The sequence below is a fragment of the Hordeum vulgare genome, chromosome 5H (assembly GCF_904849725.1).
Source record: "Hordeum vulgare subsp. vulgare chromosome 5H, MorexV3_pseudomolecules_assembly, whole genome shotgun sequence".
NCBI lineage: Eukaryota > Viridiplantae > Streptophyta > Magnoliopsida > Poales > Poaceae > Hordeum > Hordeum vulgare.
In genome coordinates this window covers 365,649,696-365,668,839 of record NC_058522.1, presented here as the reverse complement: position 1 = coordinate 365,668,839, position 19,144 = coordinate 365,649,696, and the positions used below count along the sequence as shown (strand labels likewise).

The 19,144-nt window shown below is 43.9% G+C and overlaps 2 protein-coding genes across 2 annotated transcripts; one reads left to right on the top strand and one right to left on the bottom strand.

Moving 5' to 3' along the window:
- Window positions 1–5,480: 5,480 nt before the first annotated feature.
- LOC123395993 (putative FBD-associated F-box protein At5g56390) lies at window positions 5,481–7,853 on the bottom strand. The gene is made up of 3 exons (XM_045091018.1): window positions 6,563–7,853; window positions 6,326–6,460; window positions 5,481–6,212 (listed from the first exon to the last, which is right to left on the bottom strand). Exons 1-3 carry the CDS (start codon window positions 7,679–7,681, stop codon window positions 5,859–5,861), a joined length of 1,608 nt encoding a protein of 535 aa, XP_044946953.1. The 5' UTR covers window positions 7,682–7,853; the 3' UTR covers window positions 5,481–5,858.
- Window positions 7,854–8,690: 837 nt separating this feature from the next.
- On the top strand, window positions 8,691–10,219 carry LOC123395884. The gene has a single exon (XM_045090913.1). It carries the CDS (start codon window positions 9,093–9,095, stop codon window positions 9,837–9,839), a length of 747 nt encoding a protein of 248 aa, XP_044946848.1. The 5' UTR covers window positions 8,691–9,092; the 3' UTR covers window positions 9,840–10,219.
- The last annotated feature ends 8,925 nt before the right edge of the window (window positions 10,220–19,144 follow it).

Here is a 19,144-nt window from a genome sequence, read left to right as displayed (position 1 = left end):
TTCCAAGATGAATTACTAAAAATTGCCATGCTCCATGAATTAAATTTTCCGTGGTAAATTTTTAAAAATTGCCATGGTCAATTAATAAAAATTACTGTGAAAAGTAGTTGAAATACAATGGTGGCTTTAAATATAAAAGAAAAGGTTAGATCGAACATATCATGGCAACTTTAGTGTAAACATCATGGTAACTTTTAACCCAAAAAAGTCATAAAAGTTATCAAAGCATATTAATATGGGATCTAGTTTCCAAGAACTCGTCGAGACAGATTTAATGGTGAAAACGGATTTTTATCAAAAAAATTATTTAAGAGATAAAACATTGAAGTGCGAGAAACCAAAAAAGATTTCGATGATGTCATATGTTTGATGTGGCAAGATGAATGGTAATGAGGACGTTTGGACCATGTTGCTTCGTGCCACATGTGTGTCACTTATACAAACAACAACAACAACCAAGCCTTTCAGTCCCAAACAAGTCGGGGTAGGCTAGAGTTGAAACCCATAAGATCTCGAAACCAAGTCATGGCTCTGGAACGTGGATAGCTAACTTCCACGCACCCCTGTCCATGGCTAAGTCTTTGTCGATATTCCAAACCTTCAGGTCTCTCTTAACGGACTCCTCCCATGTCAAGTTTGGTCTACCACGACCCCTCTTAACATTCTCAGCACGCTTTATCCGTCCGCTATGCACCGGCGCTTCCGATGGCCTCCGTTGAATATGTCCAAACCATCTGAGACGATGCTGGACCAGCTTCTCTTCAATCGGTGCTACCCCAAGTCTCTCTCGCATATCGTCATTCCGTACCCGATCCTTCCTTGTGTGGCCACATATCCATCTCAGCATGCGCATCTCTGCTACACCTAACTGTTGGATATGTCGTCTCTTGGTTGGCCAACACTCCGCGCCATACAACATCGCAGGTCGGATAGTTGTCCTATAAAACCCGCCTTTTAGCTTTTGTGGCACTCTCTTGTCACAGAGTACGCCAGAAGCTTGGCGCCACTTCATCCACCCAGCCTTGATTCGGTGGCCCACGTCTTCATCGATATCGCCATCCTTCTGCAACATGGACCCCAAATATCGAAATGTGTCTCTCTCCGGTACCACCTGCCCACCAAGGCTAACCTCTCCATCCTCGTGCCTAGTAGCACTAAAACTGCACCTCATGTATTCAGTTTTAGTTCTACTAAGCCTAAAACCTTTCGATTCTAGAGTCCGCCTCCATAAATCTAACATTCTATTAACCCCCGTTCGGCTATCATCGACTAGCACCACATCATCCGCAAAGAGAATACACCATGGGATATCTCCTTGTATATCCCTTGTGACCTCATCCATCACCAAATCAAAAAGATAAGGGCTCAAAGCTGACCCTTGATGTAGCCCTATTCTAATCGAAAAGTCATCGGTGTCGCCATCACTTGTTCGAACACTTGCCACAACATTATCATACATATCCTTGATGAGGGTAATGTACTTTATTGGGACTTTGTGTTTCTCCAAGGCCCACCACATGACATTCCGAGGTATCTTATCATAGGCCTTCTCCAAATCAATGAACACCATATGAAGGTCCTTCTTTTGCTCCCTGTATCTCTCCATCAGCTGTCGTACCAAGAAGATGGCTTCCATGATAGACCTCCCAGGCATGAAACCAAATTGGTTTTTGGTCACGCTTGTTAACCTTCTTAAGCGGTGTTCAATGACTCTCTCCCATAGCTTCATAGTATGGCTCATCAGCTTGATTCCGCGGTAATTAGTACAACTTCGAACATCCCCCTTGTTCTTAAAGATTGGTACTAAAATACTCCGCCTCCATTCTTCGGGCATCTTGTTTGACCGAAAAATGAGGTTGAAAAGCTTAGTTAGCCATACTATCGCTATGTCTCCAAGGCTTCTCCACACCTCGATGGGGATACCATCAGGACCCATCACTTTGCCTACTTTCATCCCTTTTAACGCCTCCTTAACCTCACACTCCTGGATACGTCGCACAAAGCACATGCTGGTATCATCAAAGGAGTCGTCTAGCTCAATGGTAGAGCTATCAACCTCTCCATTGTAAAGGTTGTCAAAGTACTCCCGCCATCTACGCTTGATTGCCTCATCCTTCACAAGTAGCTGATCATCTCCATCCTTGATGCATTTGACGTCGCCGACATACCTCGTCTTCCTCTCCCTAATCTTGGCCATCTTATAGATGTCCCTTTCGCCTTCCTTAGTGTTTAAACGTTGGTAGAGGTCCTCATACGCCCGACCTCTCGCTTCACTCACCGCCCGCTTTGCTGCCTTCTTCACCACCTTATACTTCTCCATGTTAGCTGCACTCCTGTCCAGATATAGGCATCTGAAACAGTCCTTCTTCTCCCTAATAACCTTCTGGACCTCATCGTTCCACCACCAGGTGTCCTTAGCTTCCCTTCTACTTCCCTTGGTCACCCCAAACTCCTCTACAGCGACCTTTCGCAAGAAGGTCGCCATACTCATCCACATCAAGTTTGCATCGCCTCCTTCCTCCCAAGGGCCCTCCTTAATGACCCTCTCCCTGAAAGCCTGGGATGCCTCCCCCCTTGAGCTTCCACCACTTCGTTCTAGCGACTTTGGCACGCTTATCCCGTTGGACATGAATCCTAAAGCGGAAGTCAGCAACCACAAGCTTATGTTGAGGACAACACTCTCTCCAGGTATCGCTTTACAATCAATGCAAGCGCGTCTGTCTTCTCTTCTAGAGAGGACAAAATCAATCTGGCTAGAGTGTAGACCACTACTGAACGTCACTAGATGGGATTCTCTCTTTCTAAAGAGGGTGTTAGCTACAACCATGTCGTAGGCTAGAGCGAAGCTCAGGACATCTCCTTCTTGGTTCCTGATGCCATAGCCAAAGCCCCCATGCACCCTTTCAAAACCTGTGTTAGATGTACCCACATGGCCATTGAGGTCTCCTCCTATGAAGAGCTTCTCACCAATAGGTACCCTCCTAACCAAGTCCTCCAGGCCTTCCCAGAACTCCCTCTTGGTGCTCTCATTGTGGCCTACTTGCGGGGCATACGCGCTGATAACATTGAGGACTAAGTCCCCAACTACCAGCTTGACAAGGATCATCCGGTCCCCTTGCCTCTTAACGTCCGCAACTCCATCCCTAAGGCTCTTGTTGACCAAGATGCCTACTCCATTCTTGTTTGAAGTTGTCCCCGTGTACCACAACTTGAAGCCGGTATCCTCCACCTCCTTCGCCTTTTGTCCCTTCCATTTGGTCTCTTGGACACATAGGACATCAACACGCCTCCTCACCGCCGTACCAACTAGCTCTCGTAACTTACCCGTCAGGAACCCTACGTTCCAGCTACCTAAGCGTATCCTTCTAGGCTCGGCTAACTTCCTTGCCCTCCGCACTCGTCGAGTCAAATGCGAAGACCCTTGCTCATTTTTCACTACACCGGGGCGTCGGTGCAGCGCGCCACTAAGGATGCGGCGACCCGACCCTTGCTCACTTATCACCGTATCCAGATCAAGATACGGCGCGCCACCAAGGGGGTGACGGCCCGGCCCTTGCCCATTTGACACCACACCCGGGTTCCGATGTGGCGCGTCACTAAGAGGGTTACGCCCCAACGAGTTTCCTTTGGGTTTCATCTCCATAAGAGTGGTTGGGTTTTTCACGTTGGCTCGCCACGCCTATCACAACCCTCCTCCTTTACCCGGGCTTGGGACCGGCTATGCTAAGACAACATAGGTGGAGTTACATGTGTGTCACTTATCATTTGGAAAAATGGTTAGAATTGTAAAATGAGTCGTTTTTATTTGGGTAATGTAAGTTGAACACATGACTTCTTCTATGATGAAATATTTGGTATTTATGTTGGATTGTAGATGAACTTTGGTCCATATAAGATAATAATCTCTGATTAATCTCTAAGTCTCATTTAGGTACATGGCAATTGGGAGGAAGTTTAGTACTCCCTAGGTAAAGAAATATAAGGTCATTTAGATCACTAGCATCTATTGACCTAAATGCTAGTGGTCTAAACGATCTTACTTTTTTTTACGGAGTGAGTACTATACTGCTAATACAGTAAGAGTGATATCCTTTTGTAAGGACTGCTCTACCATATGTCATTGGAAGCTTAGAAAGAGGAGTTGTTATAAGGGCTGCTCTACCATATGCCATTGGAAGCTTAGAAAGAGGAGTTGTACACGCACGCTCGTCCTCCTTCGTCTGCCTCGTCACGACGCACGCGTCACGGATTGCGAGAACGAGCCCAGCCAAGTCTTATTTTTGCTGGTCGGGAATGGTTAATTTGTTATGGATTAATTAACGAGTCGCTAACGAAAATGCCACTATCCGAGACGTTGAATCGTGGGATGTTTGCGAACTCGGTCATCGGCCTAAGCCCAGGCCCATCTACCCGATGGCCTATATAAGGAGGCATTGGCCTATGGAGCGAAAACTAACTCACTCACTCCCCTCCTTGCGCAACATTTGCTGTCACCTACTATTCCTCTCAGTGTGCTGCTTCCGACGATCCCATTTCGACGACCGCGTTCATGGTTGGTTGGAAGAGCAGGTGCTTCCGGAAGGACGATAAGGTTTTTGGGGAGAGTCTTGGCGCGGTTGCTCCCGACCGATCCCCGTCTACGTCCTTCTCTGCTTCGACTACTTCCCTTGCATCGACTCCATTGCCAATGACGCCGCCGTCAAGAAGGGCACAGACGTCGAGGCCGATGTTGCCGCCTACTTACTAGTTCATGTGCTGGTTGTATATGTTCTGTTCATAGATGTTTCAGCTCTATGTACTGCATGTGCTCACATGCTTAGGTATCCATATGAGTTGCATACTGTGATTGTTATGCTTACTGTTTATTCAAAAAAACGCTAATATTTCGAACAATTTATGCACAAATAACATGTTTACACAGGTCAAAAAGTATAGTTTTGTTCAATAACGAGCTTTGCCATTTTCATCTTTAGCACTTGTCATTGAGCCACAAATTATCAAACAAATTACAATCTGCACACGGAGAAGGTTTGCTACAAGAGATATCTGACAGACAAAGGAAAGATGGCCAGAACCTGCACAACAGGAATTCCTTCTTGGTCAAACTGTCATTGGATCCCGGATGCTTTGCCGCAGATTCTTGCCATGGCAGACGATGACGCCGAGGGCCACTGCTATGGGAAGCCTCAGCGGTTCACGACCACGGCCAACGACCAGTTGGATGATCAGTTCAGCAACATGCTCGGTAAGGCCATTGATGCAGGAAATTACTTGTGTGAAGTTATCCAAGCTGTGAAACTTGATGCTAAGTGTACATCATGCAGCCAAACATCCTCCCAGAAACAAGGCAACATGAAAACACAGCCATGGACATGACAGACTCTTGGACAAACAAAAAGGCTATATGTGAGAAAAAAATTCCTGTTATGATGCTCAAAGCAGTCAATGCCATGATTAGCAACCAAATCTCATGAATAACATTTTACAATCTAAAACACCTCTTCTCTTCAAGTTTATATCATAGTATTCCCAACGATGGACAGGTATTCCCAACGAAACAACATACGACATTCATATTCACTGCCATATAATGTTCTAAATTTCCCATGCATGCATGCAAATATCCATTGACTAGCCAATGTGACTCCAAGCACAAGTAGCCTAAATGACCATGATAAACTACAACAGATCATATTATCGACCTGTCGTTCCTAGTGATGTTCTACTGGAACCAAAGCGAGCATCTACATAAGTCATCTTCTTAGGCTGCAGCTACCGTTATTGATTCGTCCTCTCTTTTTTTAAGATAGGTTGATAAGCAAGAATAGCTCCAAAATGGACCAAAGCTGGCTTCAGTGTCAACATGCGAATGGATCAATTAAATCCAAATCACGCACATGATGCATAGTCCAAACACTGCGGACACATCTACCGACTGTAAAATGAAACTGAGCACCTTTGGAAGCCTTCTTCTCCAGCTGAAGCTCCCTGCCCTGCTCTGCAAGGAACTTCGTGGTGTAAACATGGGACTGAATGTGAAATGTCATCAACTCCAACAGCCTCGCATTCAGTACGAAGAATGTGACAAAGTCAACTTCAGACTTGGAGCCCGCATAACATTCCAATGCTATTGTCTTTATAGGGATATCAAAACTTCTGATGAAATTGCGGTGCTTACGACGCCACACGTTGTTTTCCCCTTCTGACCGTGGCTGAAAAAGAACATCAACAGATTAACAACCAACCACTTCAGATCAGTAAGTAATAAGTAGATCAAAAGAGCAGTTGAGAACACAACTAAGAGTTACCGACGAAGAATCTTCACCTGAATGTACAACTTCTCCAAGGATGGAAAGCACCTCATCAACTCAATAACTGTATCCAGACTAAGAGTTCCCATCTGTACAGCTAAAATCTTGACTGTGCGCACTGCCGTTGTCAGCTTATCAACACGTGGTCCCTTTATCAAGAATGAAGGAAACATTACTCATGCATGGACAACTCAAGTGATATGTGATTTTTGTACATACAGCACTGCAATCGAGAAGCTTCAGGAAGGTACCTTAATAACTGTGGAGCCAAACACGAACATGGGGAGACGATCCTGATCTGAGTTACGAAACCCACCAGAAATGCCGCTTAAGCTCTCCGCCAATGTAGGCAAGGTGATATCAGAAAGGCAGCCTAAGGTCTGCAACCTAGGCGCGGAGACTATTGATACATGGATACCAATGGAAAAATCAAGATGGAGTAACCTCTCAAGACAAGGGGTATTCTCAATGATGAGTTCCTGAAACAAATGGCATCCAGGACGCACAGCGATGCTTATAAGGCTAAGGGAGTTGATCCAGACGCTGCGGAAGCCTGAGCATCGGTCGATCAGCAAGCACTCCAGAGCAGGTGTGCATCCGGCAATCAAGCTGTGCAGCGAGAACTCCGTGATGCGGACAGTATCAAGCCCGAGCTGCTTAAGCAGGGGAAAGTGAAGCCCTTGGACGATGTCGTCAGGGAGGCTGCATTTTCTCAAGGTGGCAACACAGAGGGTGGCCGAGAAGCGGAATGTGGACGCTGGCATCGGGGTAATCCATACAGTAGAGCCGGTCTCAAGCTCCTGCAATTTGTCCAGAGCGGCGGACCGGAGCCAGGCGTCGAGGGTAGCTTCCGCGGCGCGGAGGAAGCGCGGTTCGATGCAGAAGCGGCGGCCGGGCCCCGGGTGGGAGGAAAGGATGTGCGAGATGACGGCAATGCGGGTGTCGTTGTAAGGGGGCAAGCAGCCGGAGGGGAACTCACGGTAGTCTAGATTCAGAGGGGCGGAGCGCCAGACGTGGCGCCACCGGGACGCGAGGATCTGGGTGCGGGCGCCGTCCTTGACGGGGAGGAGGGAGACGATGTGGCGGAGGTTATCGTCGTGGAGGTTGCTGATGCGGTCGACGGCTCCTCCGTCTACCTCCCCTCCGGCGGGCGGTTTGTCCGTCGACCTAGATTTCGGATCTGGCGCCCCCGCCGGCGGTGCTAGAACCTCTTCGTGGATGACCAGGCCCACTGCTGCCGTCGGCACCTGTTCACGGCGCTGGTGTCCCGCTAGCTTCCTCTTCTTGGAAGTATTAGGACCGGAACCGTCCGCCTTCGTCTCCTTGGCCGGCGGAGGCGGCTGGCGCCGCGGCCGCAGACCATCTCGCATGGTCGAAGGAGGCTACGGTTTGGTTTCTCGGGAAGCGGAAGGGGCAGGGCGGTGCGGAGGGGCAGTAGGAGAGAGGACAGGAGTCGCCGGAGCTGAGCGGAGGAGTTCTTTTCTTTGCGCGAAAAGCTGAGCGGAGGAGCTGTGTAGATGCTGCCGCACCATGGTAAACACGAACACGGACTGAGATCCAGTGACATGACAGTGACTTCATGTCACGCTGCAACTTTACCCTTCTAATCTCGGTCCAATTAACATCTTACGGTTCAGATCACACAAGGGGAAAGACCCACAGCACTTAGTTTTCAGCCTAGCAGCAAACAACAATACACACTAGCTACAAACAACGATGCAGTGGCACTTGAATTCAGTTTTATTTAAACAGATTAAAACTCAAAAAATAAAGAACTGAAGTTGACACCGAATCAAAATTGAATAGATTATACGGTAGTGCATTATGCAATCAAAGTTGAATAAACCAATTGCAGTTGACACCAAATCCGATAGAACATGATATTAAAAGGCCACAGCGCATAATGTCCGAATGTTACATCAACAAGTACCAACGTTGAATAATCATTTACACAAACATGTCATTTCACTTGTACATTTAAGCCAAAAAAGACTAAGGGACCCCCAAAATACTGTTGTTAACACTGTCCAAAATACTACCTAACAATTTTAAAGATACTAAATCATATCATCATAAAGATATCAAAAGAGAAGCCCGCGAAGTATTTTCTTCAGCCCGCCCTCGTCGAAAACTGCTAAGTGCTGAGGTCGTTTGCCTTTGTATGATCTGGACTTAGGATGCGAATTGGACGGAGATTAGGAAGGTAAAGTTGCAGCGTGACTCCATGAAGTGAAGTTACTGGATCTCGGTCCGGTAACACACTCGTCATGAGGGCATTTGGCCATTTGCCACATACTCTCGCATTTGATTATTTGCTCCGCATTACTTGGTCTTCGATTAAGCATCAACCTGCAAATTTGGGTCGGCCGCGAACGCGTCGGCGGACAATGACCGTGCATGCTTTAAATTTTTTTATTTACAATCATAAACTTTATTCTTTTGGAAAACGTTTAAAATCATCTGACTGATCTCTCTTCCTCGTAAGCCTTCTTCTCCGAGCGCCACGTGCCCAGGTTGTCCACCGCTTTCTCCTTCTCCCAATCAGCCAACCTTATCCTATCTCTAGTTCTCTACCTCTACGAAGCTGCTCCTCCACACATTTTTCTTTCTGGTCTCTTTTTCTTGCATCCATCGCGAGACGAGAGGAGTCACGACCAGCACTACCAAAACAACTAGGAATTAGAAGAATTGGACATCGGCCATTGGCATTAGCAGTCGAAGCTCCTCGGTTGCATCGTTGGAGGCGGCAAAGCTGCAAAGAAGCGTCCATGGAGGGGAGCCATGGCGAACACCACCACAGCGGTAGGGGGTCCGAGGTTTGCAGTTGGCGATGCAAAACGGCGCTCGTGGACGAGAGCCACGAGTCAGTGCTGCAAAGAAGCAGCTCGTCCACGACAACTAGGATGCAACACAAAAACTTGTCCACGGTCGTTGCGCTGCATTGCAACCTCGATTGCGCTGCAATGCAGCCTCGTGCTCTCACGGAGGAGCGCTCGTCGACGGCGGGGAAGCTGCAATGGAGCGTTTGTCGCCTGTGGAGGAGCAGCAATGGAGCACTCGTCGTTGGCAGCGGAACTGCAATGGAGCATTCGTCGCCCGCGGAGGAGCAGCAATGGAGCGCTCGTCGCCGGCAGCGCAGCTGAAATGGAGCGCTCGTCTCCCACGGAGGAGCTGCAACGGAGCGCTCGTTGCCGGCGGAGGAGGAGCAATGGAGCACTCGCCGTTGACAGGGGAGCTGCAATGGAGCATTCGTCGTCCGCGGAGAAGCGGCAATGGAGCGCTCGTCGCCCACGGAGGAGCTGCAATGGAGTGCTCGTTATCCGCGGAGGAGCAGTAATGGAGCGCTCGTCGCCCATGGAGGAGCTGCAATGGATCGCTCGTTGCCGGCAGCGGAGCTGCAATGGAGCTCTCCGATGCAACACTCATGTGAGTCATCCCGGTGTTGCATCGACAACGTCGTTACCACGACCAGCGGCGATGCTGCAGAAGCGAGCTCCCATGGCCGGCGGCGGTGTACTGCAGGGGTAGTGCTGCCGCAAGCGCGATGCAAGGCGAGGAACAACAATGGGCTAAGCCCGGTGCTGCTAGCGGGCGCGACATGGTGGGGTGTGAACAAATTGTTGTGTTGGCTGTGAGGCGCGGAAGACGAGGCCACATCGACATTGTATTGCGTCAGAACGACGTGGCTAACTTAACTTAATCCAACCTTTGTGGGGCTTTTGATCGATGGTTGGGGACCCGACTGATTTCCCTACGAAATCAGTTTGATGATTCGTAGCAGGCCTCTGTTTTTTTTAGGATCATAAACCCTATTTACAAAAATGTATATGCAAAAACGTACATGTCGATCATCAAGTTTGTGTTGGACCGACGGCACATCGAATAACATTCCTTGCTTAAAATTTTCACATCTGTATTGACCTGATGGGCGCAAGTGCCAACTCGTGGATACGGGTTCGGGAGGACGACATCCAACCGTAGTTGCATATATTTCAGCGGAATTTAACAATTCAAACAAAAATCATGCAAAATGGACGATATTCATTAAAATTCGGATAAAAAATAGCACAAACTATTCATACATACCATATAAATTAAGTCGAGTACAACAAAGGTGTCAAATTAAGCAGATGTCCAACAAATTTGTGATCAAAAGGCCATGTCATTCCACAGATGTTGCCCCTTCAGCTTCATTCAACAGCGTGTGCACGTAAATGGTCGTTCCTTTTTGTGTGGCACATCACGACAGTGCATGCGGGCTACACATAGTGTGTAGAGAAACATTGAGCGAATGAATTAATCAACAAGTTAAGCAAGAGGAAGCAAAAAACTTACGAGTCCCTCATCTCCCGCGTGCAATGGCCACCTTTCCTCGAGCTGACAAACCACGTTGCAAAACTTGGTGATGCTGACATGAATCATGTGCGAGCGATACGACAAAGACTTCATGTTGCGTGGTTGAATGATGTCCATGTCATAGGGCGCAATGTCCTTTCATGCATAAAATGTTTCACGCATTTGCTGTGAGAAGGGCTCCCCTGTGGTCCTAAATACGAATCCGCAAATGTGTCCAGCCACGCATTGCACAACAACTCATCCTTCATGGTCGAGTAGCTCACCATCCCTCGAACTCTAAAAACGACATAACATTTGAAAATAACCTTAATGGCATTTGACCAAACACCATTTGCAAAATGACATAACATTTGAAAATAAGCTCAATGGCTCCCAAACGTACCAACTTTTCCAAAAATGTTTGCTCTTGTTTTGGACTATAATTTACATGATTTGAATGAAACTAATCCGAACCGACGTTATTTTCAGCAAAACTACCATGATGTTGTTTTTGTGTAGAAATAAAAGTTCTCAGATTGAGCTAAAATTTTACGGAGAATATTTTTAGAATTAATAAAAAATATTGCCATCAGGATCTACCAGAGGGGGTCCACCTAGGAGCCACAAGCGTGCTGGGCGCGCCCACTGAGCTTGTGGGTCCCCCGGGACTTCGGATGACCTAAAACAAACGCCATAAGTACTGTCTCATGGATAAAAAATCAAGAAGAAACTTTCGTCTTGTTTTATGATACGGAGGCACTGCCACCTCCTATTCTTCCTCGGGAGGGCTGATCTGGAATCCCTTTGGAGCTTCGAAGAGGGGGATTCGTTGTCGTAGTCATTACCAATCCTTCTCCATCAATAATCCCATGATGCTCAACATCGGGAGTAAGTAATTCCTTAATAGGATTGTGCTACTTGTAAACTGCATTGGGATTTTTTCCCAAAGAGGAGAGAAGATGCAACACAACAGAGATAAGTATATCCCCTAGTGAGAACCAAGGTTATCGAACGAATAGGAGAATCACGCAAACCTGATGACCCACAAGTGTAGGGGATCTATCGTAGTCCTTTTGATAAGTAAGAGTGTCGAACCCTTTTTGTAGCAAAAACAAGCGTTTTTCTATCCACAAGTGTAGGGGATTTATCGTAGAGCCATAAGAAGGAAATGAAAAGTGGTTTTTAGTAAGGTATTCTCTGCAAGCACTGAAATTATCAGTAATAGATAGTTTTGTGATAAGGTAATTCGTAACGGGTAGCAAGTAACAAGTGTAACAAAGGTGCAGCAAAGTGGCACAATCCTTTTTGTAGCAAAGGACAAGCCTGGACAAACTCTTATATAAAGCAAAGTCCTCCCTAGGATACATGAAAATTTATGTCAAGCTAGTTTTCATCATGATCATGTGATTCGCGTTCGTTATTTTGATAATTTGGTATGTGTGTGGACCGGTGCTTGGGTGCTGCCCTTACTTGGACAAACATATCACTTATGATTAACCTCTCTCGCAAGCATCCGCAACTACGAAAGAAGAATTAAGATAAATCTAACCATAGCATGAAACATATGGATCCAAATCAGCCCCTTACGAAGCAACACATAAACTAGGGTTTAAGCTTCTGTCACTCTAGCAACCCATCATCTACTTATTACTTCCCAATGCCTTCCCCTAGGCCCAAATAATGGTGAAGTGTCATATAGTCGACGTTCACATGCCACCACTAGAGGAGAGACAACATACATCTCATCAAAATATTGAACGAGTACTAAATTCACATGATTACTTATAACAAGACTTATCCCATGTCCTTAGGAACAAACGTAATTACTCACAAAACATGTTCATGTTCATAATCAGAGGAGTATTAATAATCATTAAGGATCTGAACATATGATCTTCCACCAAGTAAACCAACTAGCATCAACTACAAAGAGTAATCAACACTACTAGCAACCCACATGTACCAATATGAGGTTTTGAGACAAAGACATGATACAAGAGATGAACTAGGGTTTGGAGAACAGATGGTGATGATGAAGATGTTGATGGATATTGACCCCCTCTCGATGAGAGGATCGTTGGCGATGACGATGGGTTCGATTTCCTCCTCCGGGAAGGAAGTTTCCCCTACAGAATAGCTCCGCCGGAGGTCTAGATTGCTTTTGCCGAAGTTCCGCCTCAACACGGCGGCGCTTCTTCCCGAAAGTTCTGATATGATTTTTTCCAGGTTAAAACCCTTCATATAGCAGAAGATGGGCATTGGAGGCCTTCCAGGGGGCCCACAAGCCTGCAGGGCGCGCCCAGGGGGTAGGCCGCGCCCCCTGGCTTGTGCCACCTGGCGGGTCCCCTGATGTATTTCCTTCCCCCAATATTTTTTTATATATTCCAAAATAATTCTCTATAACTTCTGAGGACTTTTGGAGTTGTGTAGAATAGGTCTCTCATATTTGCTCCTTTTCCGATCCAGAATTCGAGCTGCCGACATTCTCCTTCTTCATGTAAACCTTGTAGAATAAGAGAGAAAGGCATAAGTATTGTACCATAATGTGTATTAACATTCCATAATGCAATAAATATCGATATAAAAGCATGATGCAAAATGGACGTATCAACTCCCCCAAGCTTAGACATCGCTTGTCCTCAAGTGAAAGTCGAGATCGATAAATATGCCCACATGTCTAGAGATAGAGGTGTCGATAAAAATAAAAATACGTACATGAAGGCATCATGGTTATCTTTAGAACATCAACACATATTGACATAGAATATCTTATGCTAGAGTAACAATTCATTCACAAGGTTAAATATTAATCAAGAACTCTATTGAGAACTAACAAACTATGATTTCAGTCATTGAAGTAATTCCAATTTATCGCAACGTAGGAAAGAGTCAATATAAGAGCTTGTAAAGAAAATCCACATACTCAATCATCTTAACACTCACATGGTACCTATGAGGTCAAAGCTTCAATCGGACACATAAAAAGATAGGGGCTTATAGTTTTGCCTCCCAACTATTTACCTCAAGGGTAATGTCAATAATAATAACTCATGATCACCCACATCCGAGTAGATATATTTGTCTATATCATTCCCCAACACATAACTCTTACCAAAAGATAAAGGTGAAATAAAGGAAATGGTGAAGATCACCACGAATCTTACATAAAGGTAAGAACTAGAAAGTAAAGGTAACAGATAGGCCCTTCGGAGAGGGAAGCAGAGGTTGTCATGCGCTTTTATAGTTGGATGAACAATCCCTTAATGCAAAAGAACGTCACTTTATATTGCCCCTTGTGATAAAGAACTTTATTATGCAGTCTGTCGCTTTTATTTCTTCTATATCACAAGTTCGTATAAAGTTTATTTTCCTCACACTAATAAATCACACATATTTAGAGAGCAATTTTCATTGCTTGCACCGATGACAACTTACTTGAAGGATCTTACTCAATCCATAGGTAGGTATGGTGGACTCTCAAGGCAAAATTGGGTTAAAGGTGTTTGGATGCACATGTAGTATCTCTACTTGGTGCGGAAGTTTTTGGCTAATATGGGGTGGAAGCAAGAGACACATGTTGAAGGACCTATAACCATATAACTTTTATTCGGAAGTAAGCAAACATAACTCATTATGTTGTCTTCCTTGTCCAACATCAACTTCTTAACATATAATATTTTAATGAGTGCTCACAATCACAAAAGATGTCTAAGATAATATATTTATATGTGAACCTACCTTTCTTTATTAATTCCTTTTAATTGCAATAATGACCAATAGCTTTGTTTGTCAACTCACAACAAATTTCAATCGACATACTTTTTATATGTGAAGTCATCACTCCCCATAAGATCATTATGTATACTCTTTTGCTTTTATTATATATTTCTTTCTATTTCTATTTCTAAAGATAATAACAAGCAAGCAAAGCCCTCAACTCAAAATTACTCTTTATTACATAACTCTCGGACTTGCTTACATAGGGGGAACATAAAGCAAAACTCAAAACTAGATCACACTAAAACTTTATTCTACTAGATCAAGATATAACCAAAAGGATCGAACGAAGAAAAATGAAGAAAGTAAAAGGTGTGATGGTGATACGATACCAGGGAACCTCCCCCAATCTTGGCACAAGCCAAGGGGAGTGCCCATACCCATGTGTTTAGTTGTCTTTCTTCGGAGATGGTGATGTTGGAGTTGTTGGTGAGGTTGAAGGCTTGTCCTCCATCTTCCAAGGAATGGGATCACCATCATAAAGAGATGAACGGGTCTCCGGGATCCTCAAGTCTGCAGCCAAACTCATTCTCTTAAATATGTATTCATACTCACAGTTTTGGTTTTGCAGGTCATAGATCTGGGCTTGGAGGTGCTCGATTTTCTCGTAAATCTTGAAGACGTGATCCCAGAGGTCCTTGGCGTCTAGCTTGTGCTTATGGGTAAACTCCGCGATCATCATGTGATTGGCATTTAGTCCTTGTTCCAGCATCCCTTGGCACTTGACGACTTGTTGCTCCATTGATTCGAGCCTTGTCTCCATGCTTCCGATCTTCTTTGGCCCCTCAACATCACGGATGTGCAGCACCCCCTCATGCACCTCAATGGTTTGAGGGTGTTGCATCACCTCCGCAAGGTAGGGGTTGATGACTCACTCGAAGAACTTGTCCTTCAAAGCACTTGAAGACGTCATGTTGATCTAAATCTGCTGCAGAAATAGCTCAAAACTAAAACAGGAGATATTGTCATGATACGAAGGTCAAAACCTTTGGGAGATTATATAATGCATTTTTGCCGACCCAAAAGAGTATACCACAAGAAAATGGAGTTCGGAGAGTACATGGGGTGGCCACAAGCGTGTAGTGCACGCCCAGGGGGGTAGGCCGCGCCCCCTGGCTTGTCGCCTCCTCGTCCACTTTTCGGACCGCTTTAAATTTTCCTAAATTTGAAAATATTCGAAAGATGATAAAAATTGCCACTGGAAATGTTTTGGAGTCGGTTTGCTTACCTTAACAAATACATATTCCTTTTAAGAGTCTGAAAAGTTCTGATAGGTCTCCCTAATGCACTCCTCCGGAGTTATGGTATTGATAATATTGGTTTCAACATTTTATGGGAGTACGTGAGATATAATGTTTGATTCTTTGCCCATTTACCACCTTCGGATTTGTGCCTTCGGCCTTGTTGATCTTGATGGCGCTGGAACGATATACTTCCTCGATAATGCAAGGCCCTTCCCATTTAGAGAGAATCTTTCATGCAAAAAATCTTAAACGAGAGTTGTATAGCAAGACATGATCACCTACATTCAATTCACGCTTTTGTATCCTTCTATCATGCCATCTCTTAACCTTTTCTTTAAACAACTTAGCATTCTCATAGGCCTGGGTTCTCCATTCATCAAGTGAGCTAATGTCAAATAACCTCTTCTCACCAGCAAGTTTGAAATCATAGTTAAGCTCTTTAATTTCCCAATATGCTTTATGTTCTAGCTCTAGAGGTAAGTGACATGCTTTACCATAAACCATTTTATACGGAGACATACCCATAGGGTTTTTTCTAAGTGGTTCTATAAGCCCATAATGCATCATCAAGTTTCTTAGACCAATTCTTTCTTGATCTATTAGCGGTCTTTTGCAAGATCAATTTAATTTCTATATTTTTCAATTCTACTTGACCACTAGACTGAGGATGATAAGGAGATGCAATTCTATGATTAACACCATACCTAGCAAGCAATTTACAGAAAACACCATGAATAAAGTGTGAACCACCATCAGTCACTAAATATCTAGGGACTCCAAATCCAGGGAAAATAACTTCTTTCAGCATTTTAATAGAAGTGTTATGATCGACATTACTAGTTGGAATAGCCTCTACCCACTTAGTAACATAATCAACAACAACTAGAATATGAGTATACCCATTGGACTTTGGAAAAGGTCCCATATAATCAAAACCTTAAACATCAAATGGTTCAATAACAAGAGAGTAGTTCATAGGCATTTCCTGACGTCTACTAATATTACCAATTCTTTGACATTCATCACATAACAAGACAAACTTACGAGCATCCTTGAAGAGAGTAGGCCAATAAAAACCAAATTGTAATACCTTTTATGCAGTTCTATGTCCAGCGTGATGTCCTCTGTAGGCCCCGGAGTGACACTTGTGTAGGATCTGTCCCTGTTCATGCTCAGGTACACAATGTCTAATAATACCATCCACTCCTTCTTTATAAAGGTGTGGTTTGTCCCAAAAGTAATGTATTAAATCATATAAGAACTTTTTCTTTTGTTGGTATGTGAAGCTAGGCGGTATAAATTTAGCAACAATGTAGTTAGCATAATCAGCATACCAAGGAGCACTGCGTGAAGCATTTATGACATCTAATTGTTCATCAGGGAAGCTATCATCAATAGGTAGTGGGTCATCAAGAACATTCTCTAGTCTAGACAAGTTATCCTCTACGGGGTTATCAGCGCCCTTCTATCAATAATATGCAGATCAAATTATTGTAGTAGAAGAACCCATCTAGTAAGTCTAGGTTTAGCATCTTTATTTTCCATAAGGTATTTAATAGAAGCGTGATCAGTGTGGATAGTTACTTTGGAATCAACAATATCGGGTCTAAACTTATCGCGATCAAACACTATTGCTAAAAATTCCTTTTCAGTGGTAGCGTAGTTTCTTTGAACATTGTCTAGAGTTTTACTAGCGCAATGGATGACATTTAATTTCTTATCAACTCTATGACCTAGAATAGCGCCAACAGAATAATCACTGGCATCACACATAATTTCAAAGGGTAGGTTCCAATCAGGTGGTTGAACAACACGTGAAGTGATCAAGGCTCTCTTAAGAATTTCAAATGCTTCTACGCAATCATCATCAAAATGAATGGACCATCCTTTTGCAAATGACTAGTGAAAGGCTTATAAATCTTAGAGAAGTCTTTAATAAACCTCCTATAGAAACGAGCATGACCAAGGAAACTTCTTATACCTTTGGTATCTGTCGGACACGACATTTTTTCAATACCATCAACTTTAGCTTTATCAACATCAATACCTCTTTCGGAGATTTTGTGTCCCAAAACAATGCCTTCATTAACCATAAAGTGACACTTCTCCCAATTCAAGACAAGATTAGTTTCTTCACATCTCTGCAAAACTCAATCAAGGTTGCCCAAGCAATCATCAGAAGAAGTTCCGTAATGGAAAAATCATCCATGAAAACCTCAACAATCTTTTCACAAAAGTTGGAGAATATAGCCATCATACATCTTTGAAAGGTAGCAGATGCATTGCATAAACCAAAAGGCATACGTCTATAAGCAAATTTACCGAAAGGGCAAGTAAAAGTGCTCTTCTCTTGATCCTCTTTTGACACAGGTATGTGAGAGAAGCCATAATAATCATCTAGAAAGAAAAATGCATATGTTTGGATAATCTTTCTAGCATTTGATCAATAAAAGGTAGCAGGTAATGATATTTCCTAGTAGCCTTATTTAATTTCCTAAAATAAATTACCATTCTATATCCTGTAACAATTCGTTGCAGGATCAATTCATTTTTATCATTAGGAACAACGGTAATACCTCCCTTTTTAGGGACATAATGAACGAGACTAACCCATCTACTATCAGCAATACAGTAAATTATACTTGCCTCTAGAAGCTTTAGTATTTCATTTCTTACCACTTCCTTCATTTTAGGATTTAATCGTCATTGGTGATCAACAACTGGTTTAGCATCAGGCTCCATATTGATTTTGTGCTGACATAGAGTGGGACTAATGCCCTTAAGATCATCAAGAGTATATCCAATAGCAGTGCGGTGCTTCCTCAAAGTTTTCAATAATCTCTTTACTTCAGGCTCTAAAAGGTTAGCGCTAATAATAATAGGATATATCTCCTTTTCATCAAGATAAGTATACTTCAGAGTATCAGGTAATTGTTTAAGCTCAAACACGGGATCACCCTTGGGTGGAGGAGGATCCCCAAGTATTTTGATAGGCAGGTTGTGTTTCAAAATAGGCTGCTGATCAAAGAAAATCTTATCTATTTCATTCCTTTCATTCATATGCATATCATTTTCATGGTATAGCAAATATTGTTCTAAAGGATTGGTAGGAGGCACAACGATAGAAGCGAGACCAATAATTTCATCTTTACTAGGCAATTCTTTGTCATGGGGTTGTCTATGAACTTTAGAGAAATTGAACTCATGAGACACATCCCCAAAACTTACAGTAACCATTTCTTTCTCACAATCAATCCTAGCATTAACAATATTCAAGAAGGGTCTACCGGATATAATGGGACAAAAATCATCTTGTGGGGAACCAAGAACAAGAAAATCAGTTGGATACTTTATGTTCCCACACAAGACTTCAACATCTCTAAAAATCCCAATTGGTGCAATAGTATCTCTATTAGCAAGCTTAATGGTAACATCAATTTCTTCTAATTCAGCTCGTGCAATATCATTCATGATTTC

Excerpts from the sequence above, each read along its gene's own strand:
- LOC123395993 (XM_045091018.1), bottom strand. The coding sequence starts at position 7,681 with ATGCGAGATGGTCTGCGGCCGCGGCGCCAGCCGCCTCCGCCGGCCAAG. Across the intron at positions 6,461-6,562 it reads TTGGCTCCACAGTTATTAAG|GGACCACGTGTTGATAAGCT; the intron begins GTACCTTCCTGA and ends TTCTTGATAAAG. Across the intron at positions 6,213-6,325 it reads TGGAGAAGTTGTACATTCAG|CCACGGTCAGAAGGGGAAAA; the intron begins GTGAAGATTCTT and ends GTTCTTTTTCAG.
- LOC123395884 (XM_045090913.1), top strand. The coding sequence starts at position 9,093 with ATGGCGAACACCACCACAGCGGTAGGGGGTCCGAGGTTTGCAGTTGGC.